We start from the raw sequence: 13,467 nt of genomic DNA, 5'->3' as shown, positions 1-13,467 counted from the left end.
CTTGTGTTGCGCAATCTAGACTTAAAGCTTTCATGAAACTTGTAAACTCGGTGCACATTTGCATAACCCATTTAACCGAGTCATTCGTCAAGCGCCGTCGGCGCTACAATCGACTATAGACTCGCAGTACTATGTAGATAGAGTTGGCTACGATGTTTGGCAATTTGCATCCAATGTTTGTGATGTCTGATTCGTGATTGTTGATCTGTTATTTGTAAACAGTTTGAACTTTCGGTAAACATTCGAAATTCATTAATAACCAATGTCGGGATTTTATAACGAGGTACTTATAAAATTCAGTTGAATATATTTAAACTGCCCAATTATACTTTGGACTTGTAAGTTCAAATTACCAAAATTCCTTTGTTTCTATGCTGATGTCATACAATAAACCCATGTTCCAAATTTCAATTTTCTAAAGAAAATAATTTTTGGGGTGCGTTGACAAAAAGTCAATCAACCAAACTATTATAAATATAGATACTATTTGTTGCAAATATTTTGTTTGCCTGTGATAAAACATTTTGTGCAACATTTAAAAAAGTAATTTATATAGACTTTCCCGTATATATCCCGAAAACGAAATTTTTTTTTTAAATCATGAGCTGAGATGGCCCAGTATTTAAAACGCGTGCATCATAGCCGATGATTTCGTGTTCAAACCCAGGCAAGCACCATTATATATGTATGTGCTTAATTTATGTTTATAATTCATCTCATACTCGGCGGTGAAGGAAAACATCATGAAGAAACCTGCATGTGTCCAATTTCATCGAAATTTTATCTCTAAGGCCTCTGAGGCCTTAGCCCATCAGAGGAAAATTTACAGGCTGTACTATTTTAAATCGAATATATGTAGAAAAAACAAAACAATAAAAAGAAAAAATATCACGAACGATTCCTTGGCCAGTTCTTCTCTGCTCTGAGATTCTTTCCGTGTATTGCTTCTATGTTAAATAGATTTTTGAATTTAAAATTATAGAAACACGAACATTGCGGTTAATAAACTAGTCTGCTAAATCTAAAGTTGAAAACGCAGCTGCAGCTAGCTTTCTTCCATTTTTTTCGAGCTTTCATCTGCGAATAACGTACGTAAATCAAAGCGACTGAGCTCTCAAGTTTTAATTAAAAGAAGGCAACGGATCGTGACGAAGCCAAGAGCAGACACTATACGTACTGACTTGAAATTATTCATGTAATACGAGATACTTTACAAGTGCGTCGTGCACCTCATTTATTTATGTGTTTGAGTGTTTCCTCAATGTTTACTAAATTTTACTAAATTTCACACATACACATTGCGTAATTTTAATAAAGGGCCGGATCTATTGTAGGAGATTATTTTTTTGTGAAAGCTCTCTTAAAAAAGTGTAAAACCAAATAAAATTATAAGGTAAAGCGCGTTATAGAAAAGGTTTTAGTGTCTATTATTACCATAAAGGTAAACTATTGACTTGATATACATGAATTTCATAAAACTAAATAAAAATCGTATTATAAATAAATGAACTGTAACAAACACACCTATTGCTTTCGTAATATTTTGTTTCACTAGAAACGTATGCGTACGTATGCGTACATTAAAATAAGACAATGTTCACACTATTTAAATTTCAATTTAAATTTTAATAGAATAATTTATTTTCAGAGCAAAGGAACAAGAAAAGAAGATACAAGCCAGAATGAAATATTTAGCGGAGTTCAATGAGAAACAGCGCAAAGAACGCGCCGCGCGGGCGCACGAGAAACAAAATCGCATCAAGCAAAGAGTGCAAGCTGCGGCTGAAATGGAACTCCGACGCAAGATCACGATGGTGCGGCAATGGAGAACTAACGAGAAGAAGAGATTGAACAGGTTGAAACAGGAAAGGGAGGCGAAACAGAAACGTTTGGAAGATCAGGTAGGAATATTATAGTTAGTAAAACTTCTAATGGATGAGTGGAATCAACTTTGGAAAAACCAACAAAGGCTCAAGAAGCTTTTCAAACAGTAAATTAAATAAATGCCACACACCTAATGATAGTTTTAATATTCAATAGTAATCACTATTATCATCGGGGTGATAGTGTCGTCCTGATTTATTTCAGACACGGCGGTTAATCTTATTGTGTGCTAGAACATGTTACGGCACACAGATTAATAAAAACTGATGAGTTTCGTACGCCGACTGTTCTCAGGTTCGACGTGAATTTTTCCGAGCCAATGATAGAATTATAACTATGAGTTTATTTTTGAATTTGCGCTCACTCCCATAATCAATCGATTGGATGGCAAATGTAACAAGACCGGTATGAGTTCAGGTGTTGTGGTGGTGGTGGTGGTGGTGGAGGTGGTGTTTTCTGAAGCACAGGAATGTACATGCTTAAACTTCCAGAATTATTTAAATAGAAAAATGAACAATTTTTTATCATCCCGACCGCGTATTCGAACCCACTAAATCAACTAGGCAGCTAATCATTCAACATAGCGTTATGTAAAAAAAGAATCACGATGTACTCTATATATTTACTTTTAATACGCACATTACTTTTTTTTTTAGGCGAATAATAAGTGGCAAGCACGAGTCGACGCTCAAAACCAAAAAATTCAGGAAGAATCTATGCTCCTAAAACTATACACAGATGACATGAAAGCCGCTGCGACGAGGAGGGCCAAGTAATCATTTTTTTTTTATTAATACTATTAATTTAATCCACACACTTTAATAGAGCGGAGATGGCTACGTTAGAACACTTGAAGCTTAACTGAGTCATACATGAATTATTTTTAATGTTCTTAATTGAGGTATCAGTTTAAATTAAATTTTATTTAGACGGTGAGAGCAAGCGCCGTGAGGACACATGCATGAATACGATAAATATCTCCTATTTGTTTATCCAACAAGCCGTATCGGAACAGCGTCATGGAATCAATCTCCAACCTTTCTTCAAAAGGAGTGCAAAATATACCGACTGTTACTACACCATAAAAGTTCAAACAATTTTCATTCATAGTTAAAATTTCGTTTGTAGGAAAGCAGAAATATACGCGTATAATACAGACTTGGAGCTGCAACGTATTCGCCTCGCGAACTTCAAATTGATGCATGGCGGTACCGCGAAAGCGGCGCAGCTTGTTAGGAAAATGGGCATTGAATTTGAAAAGGTAATACACAATCACGGTTGACGATCTCGTTACTTTTCAGGCGTTAAAACTGTACATACATACAAATAACACGCGACAGCAAATATGTACTCTTGCAAATGAATCATCAATATTTCGTAGTTTTGCTGTTCTAGTCAATACGAGCATATTTTACCGCCAACTAGCAATGCTTAGTGTTCTTGTTTTTCAGCTTGAATGTTAAGTGAGCCAGTGCAACAAAAGGCACAAAAGACAATCTCTTAGCTCTGAAAGTTGGTGGCACAATCTATATATATATACGAAATATTTAACATGACCTATTATATTAAAAAGAAAAATAAAAATGGAATGACATAAGAGTTAATTTATTGTCCCTCCTTGTGATATTTTTAAGTACCTATCTAAAATATTATTTCAGTCGAAACGTGGCGCGAAAGGAATGAGCCCTGAACTAGCTCAACGTTTAGCGGTTGAAGCTATGTCATCGGCTGTATCCACCCAAGGAGATGCACTGATGACCCTAGGACAGGCTCGGGCTCGTATGGATTTGGAGACAGTTCTACCTACAGCACCCATTAAATTACTGGATGAGGTAAGTGTACCTATAACGTGATAAAATTTGGGCAAATATTTTTGGATCTGTTACGATTGGGAACACAAAAAACGAATCAATAGTTAAACCTTAAAAAAGGGTGTTTAACATAATGTTGAATAATATTTTTTGTATATATATTTAGATGCTTGAAAGCGCAGTCTTCGAATTTGCTAGGAGACGCGTGAATATACTCCTACGTGATATTCAGCGTATGGTCCGCGCAAAAGCTGCTCAGATATTCTTTCAAAACATACGACCGTCATCTTCGAAGAAGAGGTATGCAAAAATATTCATTTATTAAACGCTCATATATTTTTTCATACTATTTCAAGTCTGGATATTGTCAGAATTAAATAATAAGGTATGATTCATTTTAAATCGTTTTTAAAATGCCTTGCCTTAATTTTAAAATGTTTTTATAATAAAATGCTCCATATTTCGATTTAGTTCTGATAATTATGAGAGAAAACTGAAGTCCTATTTCTACCATTAAGGCTCAGATATATCTAAGGATAAATTAATATCGCATCACAATTTACACTTATTTTACAATTAATAATTTTGAGTTTTTAAGTGTTATTTAGTAGCTCTTTGTAAGTTATTTTTTTTAAATAAAAAAATATTGTATAAGTATTTACAAAACGAATCTAACAATTAAATTTAACAAATCAAAATAAATTAAACGATAGCAAAAAATATGTATCAAATCCTATCGGACAGAACAGCCTAGCTAAGACGCCGGGTACTAACGCTGCTTTTAGACGTTTTCTCCACATCTTTTTCTCATCCTCTACAATAGAATATTACTGGAGACTTATTCGCCATAATCGCCACTCATCCTATAAAAGATATTTAGATTTTTATTTCTATATAGACAATTTTACTACTTTTCACTGACGAGATATATTTCTAACACTTAGGACAAAAACGCCTCGTTGGTCGAGACAGGTGGCGGAGGAGTTAGCTCGTCATTATGTGGACGCACGTGGTGCTTCTATAGTGTTCGGTGAAATTGTCAACATAGCTGCGGACACCACCACCGACATAGATATGAAGAGTGTGAGGGACAGACCACCCACACCAGTGGTAAGATATTTTATTAAAATTTAGTATCGTATATTAGAAGCAAACCTATTTTGCTATATTACAAATAAGTCACAAACTGTTTTAAACTTACATTGTACTATTAATACCACATTTGTCGTATTTATTAATTTAGATTTTTCTCATTTTATTAAGCTTGTTAGTAATAAACTAAATATAAGATTTTAAATTAACATGGTCATTTTTATGATTACAGTTATTAATTACGGGATATTTACCATATTTTTTATTCGGTGGAGCTCGATATTTTGACATTATCTACCAATGTCTTGTTTATGAGACTGAAGTTTGCGGGTTTTCACCCCTACCATTGTGGACAATAGTAGTGGTGACCGGTGTTTACGCAGGAAACGTACGAGAAAGGAGGTAGTCTGATATGGACACTTCTAACATTATCAACATCTACCCGCAAACTTCAGTCTCGTGAACAAGACATTCATAGATAATGTTGAAAAATGGAGCTCCATCTAATAAACATAAAAAATATGGTATGTCACCTCAGAGTCGACAGTATCTGAGAGTCGAACAGAGTAATTACAATTTTATTGAACAAATTTTATGTAGTGGGGAGGGGACGCTGTGATCCAAAACATCTAGTTCTTATGTCAATGTTTTTTAATTCTATCTAATCTACCACTTTCGAAAAAAAATTCGAAGATAGAAAAGTTGAGCGTCTCCTCAAAATGAAGATACTTGTGATGTTTTATCTTGATATTAATCTATAAAAAGTCTCACTCACTCTGTAGACTATTACTAAATTATTATGAAAATATTAGTTCTTAAATTTTTTATACGAGTTGATTTTTTAAGCAAGTAAGTGAAGAGACTGAAAATCGTTTACATTTAGGACCTTTCCAAATAGAATGGAGTGTACGTGCTGAAGTACTCTGCATATTTAGATTGAAACTATATTTGAAATGGAACATTTCCACTCATTTTATTTTGTTATTGACCTCTTTGATTTTCGTAAAAATAAAGAAGATTCAAAAATAGAAACCGATTTTATAAATATACTTCTTAGAATATATTAATTTTACTTAGTGGTAAAATATTGTTAATCTTCTAAAATAAATGTCGTCACCAACCGTGATGATCAAACCACCATTAATATGTCTACTGCTAATACTGTCTTGATTATCGAATAAATAACGAAAGGGAGACAACTTTGTTCAACTAAATATCCACAATTGTCAATCCTAAATGATCCTGTACGGTTCCTGAGTAAATAGATCAAAATATATTAATTTATGGGTTGAAATTACGTTTAGATTTTAATGATTTAGAACATCAATGTTTCATTAATTTCTTAACACTCCGTCGGTGGTTGATATTGGTTTTTTAGAATGGTACAGGTCTTATCTTAAAAACGCGATTGCCGTTTCACTTTATGATTTTCATAAATTCTTGAAAATGCTTTAATATCTTCAACATATTAATTAGAAGCTATAGATAATATAGTGCTTTATTTTGTCTTTGGCTTCATTATAAATTGAACTCTGTATAATTGTAATTAAAATGTATGAATATAAAAAAGGTTTCAACTCTTCGGTTCAGTTGTCACCCGTTAAGGTAATAAATTCTCAGTTTGAAACTAAGGTCGCTCCCAAAAAAGGTACAGATTTTTCCTGTCATGAAATTATCTGTCTAACAATGGTTCAATCTTGTGTCTGAAAAAGCACGTAACGAAATTAATCCAACCACTGAACAATTTTAGTTGGCGCCTCGCCCCTATGACCTCCGCGACCAAAATCCGTGACCTTATTAAATTTATTGTGTAGTAATTTAGAAATGTCTATTTTTTAACAAGTTTGATGTCTAAATGTTTTTATTTAAGCAATAGTTTATAAGCACTTCAAATATTAACGTATAAATAATTAATATACGATAAATGTTTCCTCCACCAGCCATCCAAGACAAAACTAGCTGAAGTTACTTTCTCGGATCGCGTGGAGGATTTGCCTGATCCGGTTTCTGTGGGGACTTACTTACCTGAAAGAAGGAAATTGCTCGAGGTATTTTACTTGTATGGAATTCTAAGCAGGACCAGAGATTGATCGTATTCAATTTATAATATCATTACTGAATTGACCATATACATTCGGTGTTCTTCAATTATTTTCTGTATATTTTATTTAGGCGTATTTTTTTTAATTAATGATTGATAATCATGTTAAAGGGGAAGAATACAATACCTTAATAGGATACCTTTTAAAAAAAAATAACTATTTTTTAAATGAATTTTAGTTTAGGAATTCCCTAAATCTTTCTTAGTAAAGTAAAGTAAAGTAAAGTAACAGCCGGTAAATTTCCCACTGCTGGGTTAAGGCCTCCTCTTCCATTAAGGAGAGGGTTTGGAACATATTCCACCACGCTGTTCCAATGCGGGTTGGTGGAATACACATGTGGCAGAATTTCTATGAAATTTGTCACATGCAGGTTTCCTCACGATGTTTTCCTTCACCGCAGAGCACGAGATGAATTATAAAGACAAATTAAGCACATGAAACAGAGGTGCTTGCCTGGGCTTGAACCCGCAATCATCGGTTAAGATGCACGCGTTCTAACCACTGGGCCATCTCGACTCCCACTGGGCCATCTCGACTCCCACTGGGCCATCTCGACTCTTTCTTACATGGTCTAATGTACTTTTTAACGATAACCTTCAAAATATTTCATCTATTAAGTCCAATAAATGGATATTTCCACAGGAAAATCTTCGATAAAGTAGAAGGACAAGAAAAATAGGAAAAGAGTGCTTCTTAATTGAAAGAAAATGCGCTGCGATACAAGTTGCAAATTTTAATAGGCTATTATAGTTTCTTTGGCATTCCATTTTTCCTCGCAAAGCTTTGTAGCTCGTGAATCATTAAAACGCTACAGGCCACCGTAGCTCTACGAATCAATTTTGCCACAATATTTTCATTGAGAAATTAAAATGCAAACGACGCTATACAAGGTTTTGATGTATAAAGAAGAAATTTAATAGAACTTTCTAGTGCCTAGAGTTTATAGACATTGTTTGAAAGAAAAAAGTGGCCTCCTGAGGAGGGTTTGAGTTTTTCCATTATATCTAACTCAAAGTTTCATTCAAATACAGTAGCAACCAGGTTTCATCAAGGTGTATTTCTTCATAGATACAAAAAAGCAATCAAAAGCTTGCAATGATGTATGTTGTGTTTTGACAACCAATTTTCGGTTAAGAAGACGTCTTCTGTTACAGTCCGATTACGGCTCTTCCACATTCTATGTATCACTTGCATAAATTGTTTGTCTACAGATGATAAATATCGCAGCAAGACTGATGTCTCGATCCGTCATTCAAAAGGTACAAAATGGTATGGATATAACAGTGGGCACTGTTACTCTACCGCACATGAGACATTCGAGTAAGTACGTTTACAATACTTTACTGTTCATCGTATTAAACAATGGATCGGCCCAAAAATATTGGGATTTTCTATCGAAGCAGTAGGTATAATAGCAATCAGGAGCTGCAAAACACGTGTTTCAAATTGTCGAAAGATCGGATTATGATAGTAAGAGAGTTCTCGTATATTTCCTTACACATATGTATGTATACTAGTTATTTGGGTAGTTACTCTTGAGAGAGAGATCAGAAACGGCTAAGGATATCATTGCAGATTATGAAAAGAAGAGATCACATTAAAGTGACATCATGTCTATACCTAGTGATCTAGATCGTTTTACACGATCCATCTACTAGGGTAGAATCTACTTTCCGAACCGATGGTAGCTTCACTTAATATAGTTGTTAAATGATGATACAAAGATGCTTTTAAAATCCTACTTGAATAAAATGTATACTGAGTTTTGAGTTCTACACTATTGGGTACAATTTTATCAGTATTAACGAATTTTGTCGTTAATAAGTAACCTAATATTTTTGACTTATTTTTGTTTTATGACACTATTATAAAATAAAGAAAAAAATATGTTAGTTCAAACAATACACTTTAAAATCTTATATGTTCGTAGTGGAATGGGGTGAGGCGGTGGAGGGTTTGGCTGAAGCGGTTGTGGATAACCGTATACATTCAGACTGTGCGGACGTGAGACGAACAACCGAGTTCCTTGCGCACAGGATACTGCGCTCGTTGCTGCTCGAAATGAGACAGGAGAAACAGAAGATGGTAACGAATATTTTAATATTTCTATCAAAACTTTTTTGTATGAAGCCAAGGTAGCCCCGTGGTTAGAACGCGTGCATCTTAACCGATGATTGCGGGTTCAAAACCAGGCAAGCACTACTGAATATTCATGTGCTCACCAACACGCATTGGAATATATTCCAAGCCTTATCCTCCAAGGGAGAGGAGGGTTTAGCACAGCAGTGGAATATTCGTAGACTATTGTTGTTGTTTGTTGACAAGAGGTTTTTCATTTACATGTATAACGGATGTGACACAAAAAGGAATGATAAATGGAATAAATATGTACATATGGTATGGTTTGTTAACATGTAAGATTTTTAAAGAACATCAACATGGAACGGAATTTATTTTTTATGGCATAGGTGGCAAAAGAGCAGGAGGCTCACCTGATGGAAAGTGACTACCACCGCCCATGGACATCTGCAAGACAAGGGGGCTTGCAGGTGCGTTGCCGGCCATTAAGGAAGGAGTACGCTCTTTTCTTGAAGGTTCCCATGTCGTATCGGTTCGGAAAAATCGCCGGCGAAAGCTGGTTCCACAAAGTGGTTGTGCGAGGCAGAAAATGTCTAAGAAATCGCGCTGTTGTGGATTTTCGGACATCAAGGTGGTGCGGGTGACACTTCGAATTTTGACGAGATGTCCGAAGGTGAAATTCAGCAGCCGAAATTAATCCGAACAATTCCTCGGAACATTCCCCGTGAAAAATTCGGTAGAAGATGCAGAGTGATCCAACATCTCTACGCAAAGCCAAAGGATCAAGGAGATCGGAAAGGGCTTGATCTTCGATAACTCGAGTCGCTCTACGTTGGATACGGTCAAATGGAAGGAGCTGGTACTGGGGAGCACCCGCCCATAGGTGAGAGCAGTACTCTATGTGTGGCCGAATTTTCGCCGTGTAAAGTTTTAGGCGATGGGCCGACGTGAAATACTGTCTCGCCTTGCTGAGCACACCCAGCTTTTTTGAAGTCAATTTGGCTTTGCCTTCCAATTAACCGCGGAACTGAACGAGGCTCGAAATATCAACGCCAAGTATTCCGATACTACCTGTAGCGGCTATCGGAATGTTCTCAAATCGTGGAGATACGACAAATGGTGTTTTTTAGCGGTTAACGCGCAAACTTGCGTCTTTTTGGGGCTGAAATGGACTAGATTTAGCCGGCCCCAATTTGAGACTTCGTTTAACGAAGACTCGATTTCTGACAGAAGTTTGTTCCGGTTTTCTTCGACGTTTTCCCGAGATATATTAGCCCGGCCGGTGTATAAGGTGATTTTATATTGACTTTCAAATTAAGTAAAGGTATAATCAAGTAATCTAAAAAGTATATGATATGAAAGACGCCTTGTCTTTCATATCATATACTTTTTAGATTTACAGGAATTAAAATCGAATAAAAGAATAACTACATAAGTAACTTAATATATAGATAGATATTTTTATATCTTACGTACAAGTTTTGGATAAGGAACATAGATTAACATAATTAATTCGACCTTGAATATTATTACCAAATGTTAAATTAAAGGAATTATAAATATTCAAATATTTTGATGTATAGAATCAAATTGATTTTATTCAAATACATTTGTAGAATTTGATTAAATTCATTAGCAAATTTCTGAATGTGTTTCGAAAGTTTAGCTGTTGTTGTAGCTCTCGTCGAAGTTGGACGAAAGTTTATCCAACAAAAGTTTTAGACGTGTAGCAATTAGGAAACAAAATTATTCGAGTATTCCATTATCTAAGAGTAATTAGTTGACAAATATGTTAGTTATGATTATTTTCTTGTATTGTGTCTTTATTTAAAATATATCTCGTTATTAATCGTTTTTTTTTTTTTTTTAATATAACTTTTGTTTGAAATCATTGAGAAACAATCGGGATTTACCAAACACGTCATACATAAATTTATTTCTATAATTATATTATTTCAATGACGTTTTTGGGGGTAAAGCGGTAGGTATCCTCCCAATACTGAGGAAGGACATTTGTCCTTAGATTGTCTTTAGCTTCTCAGTATTGCTTCATACAAAATTTCATTCAATTGTTAATAATATTATATATATTGTTAATACCATAAAAAAAAAGAAAAAAAAATAACTAGTTCAGCGGTTTAGCCGTGAAAGCTTAACATAGGCAGATATATTATTTTAGAATTACTTTTAAATTAATGATATTAGTACAGATATTTTAATATGGTATAGGTTGGCGGACGAGCATATGGGCCACCTGATGGTATGTGGTCACCATCACCCATAGACAATGACGCTGTAAGAAATATTAACTATTCCTTACATCGTCAATGCACCACCAACTTTGACAACTAAGATGCTATGTCCCTTGTGCCTGTGTGGCTCACTCACCCTTCAAACCGGAACACAACAATGCTGCGTACTGTTGTTTATCGGTTTAGATATAAAATAATAATAAATAATATTACTATTGTTTCAGAGATCAAGTATGTCCGACGAAAAAAAGGACTTCTATGTTCCTGGTCAAGTTCTAGCTGGATGAAAATTATGCAATTAAATATTTCTGTTTCATTTACGTTGTATAAAAACGTTTAAAATCTCGAGATAATTGTAATGACGAATTGATTGTTGTTTATCTTACTTTTCATACGATTGTATAACTTTTCTAGATCTTTTTCATTGCTATACAAGTTTTATGTTAAAAAAAATTATGAAGTATATTTTTTTACATTATTGTTTTATTTAAACTCGTACATTACAGTGAATAATAATAACTCCTGAATTTTGAGCACAACACGATACCAATTTTTTAAAACAAAAGTTTAATCATCACATGGTCTCAAGCATGGCCGTAGGCAGGCGGGGGTTTTGGGGGTTCAAACCCCCCCCGAAATTTTTTCGCTAACCGCTATCGTATTATCAAAAAAATATTTTGCGCTAATTAAACAAACAAAACGTAAGTGTTTATTGATTTCTTCAGAAAATTAAGCCGTTTTGTCTAGATACTACAGTAAATCTAAACAAAATGAATCATTTTACGCAAAGACTAGAGGCAATAATAATCATACCATTATTCACATTTTATTAAGATACTAATTTTTGATGTCATAATGTCACGTTAGTAATTTTAAATACTAAAGAAGATAAACCTTTTACAAAGTGCCATTACATTTTGAAATGTGTAAGACAGATTGTAAAATTTCTGATACATTCTTCATATACAGGGTTATTGGTAATTCGACGTATATCCCGTAGGAGGTGATAGAGGTGAATATTTGAAATGATTTTAACCCCCATTTGCATAATCCAAAAGTAAACCATTTTTGAGTTCATCATCATCATGTTTTTTAGCTTTTTTCAATTTATTTAAAAAAAGTATCAATTAAAATCTATTTTTTTCTTTTGTTTTATAAAAACGATTAAACACTGGATATTTGTCAATATTTAAACAATAATTATTGGTCCAAATTTAAAAATGCGAGACGGAAAACGAAATTATTTCAATATTTTTTTGATTTTTTTCCTCAACAATGGCTTATAAACTAAAAAAATCATTTTAATAAATCTTGGCCTGTAGATTATTTTAAAACATACCCGTTTTCTTAGCTTTCCAAAAATTTATAAAAAGAAGGAAATTATTTCAAATCAATCGAAATAAAATGATCAGAAAGGACGTTGGCGGAAATTCGTAGTCGAACATGAACGAATTCGTACTAAAGGTCGCTCTTTAAAATTCCCTCAAAATTAACTAAAAATAACATTTTGTAATATATCTTAAAGTATTAATAATCGAAACCGAGAAACTCTCTATAAAAGAGCACAGCACACATAGCATGTTCTACAATGTATAATGCAGAATTCTAGCCTCACCTCCTAACGGATATACGTCAAATTACCAATAACCCTGTATATTTTATTGAGAATATTCGTACTATATTATTAAAAAATAGATAGTCGGCTCTCTTTACCGAATAGTCACCACTAACTACGAAAGCAGCCGAACTCCTGGAAGACTACTTTGGTGCATCCTATCCCTAAAAAGAGCAACCGCCCAGACCCGTCCAATTATAGGCCAATAGCCATCACCTCCTTGTTTCGTTTCCGAAGAGTTCGTTCAGCTAGTGATCTTCTAGATTACCTTAGTCATAGATGGGCGGAAGCAGTTGAGGGCAAGCGGGAGGCATTGGCGGCCAGTCTGGACATAGCGAAGGCCTTCAATAGCATATGGCACAAAACGCTTCTTTCGAAGCTCCCTTCCTACGGGCTTACCGGGAAATTATGCAATTGGATCACCAGCTTTTTGGCAGATCGGAACATTAAAGTCGTTATACGGTGCATGCTCTGATTTAAAATTCGTTAATGCCTTGTTGCACAAGGCTGCGTTCTCTCACCCACTCTGTTTCTTCCGCATATCAGTGACTGGTTGGAAATCTGTCACATTCACTGCTATGCAGATGACAGTACTGTAGACACCTCATACACCGGCCGGGCTAATATTTCTC

At 34.6% G+C, this 13,467-nt stretch overlaps 1 protein-coding gene across 1 annotated transcript in view; it reads left to right on the top strand.

The window, feature by feature from the left end:
- Positions 1-11,676, top strand: part of LOC124531521 — a 35,849-nt gene extending 24,173 nt beyond the window's left edge. Inside the window, exons 4-13 of the mRNA XM_047106072.1 lie at positions 1,649-1,901; positions 2,541-2,656; positions 3,013-3,145; positions 3,543-3,716; positions 3,862-3,995; positions 4,640-4,805; positions 6,728-6,835; positions 8,101-8,209; positions 8,820-8,974; positions 11,445-11,676. Coding sequence (XP_046962028.1) covers positions 1,649-1,901; positions 2,541-2,656; positions 3,013-3,145; positions 3,543-3,716; positions 3,862-3,995; positions 4,640-4,805; positions 6,728-6,835; positions 8,101-8,209; positions 8,820-8,974; positions 11,445-11,507 — 1,411 coding nt within the window. The 3' untranslated portion in view covers positions 11,508-11,676. The remainder of the gene's footprint in view (positions 1-1,648; positions 1,902-2,540; positions 2,657-3,012; positions 3,146-3,542; positions 3,717-3,861; positions 3,996-4,639; positions 4,806-6,727; positions 6,836-8,100; positions 8,210-8,819; positions 8,975-11,444) is intronic.
- The last annotated feature ends 1,791 nt before the right edge of the window (positions 11,677-13,467 follow it).

The sequence above is a fragment of the Vanessa cardui genome, chromosome 1 (genome assembly GCF_905220365.1).
Source record: "Vanessa cardui chromosome 1, ilVanCard2.1, whole genome shotgun sequence".
Lineage (NCBI taxonomy): Eukaryota > Metazoa > Arthropoda > Insecta > Lepidoptera > Nymphalidae > Vanessa > Vanessa cardui.
Note: the sequence above shows the minus strand (reverse complement) of the source record. Positions and strands in the feature narration are given on the sequence as shown.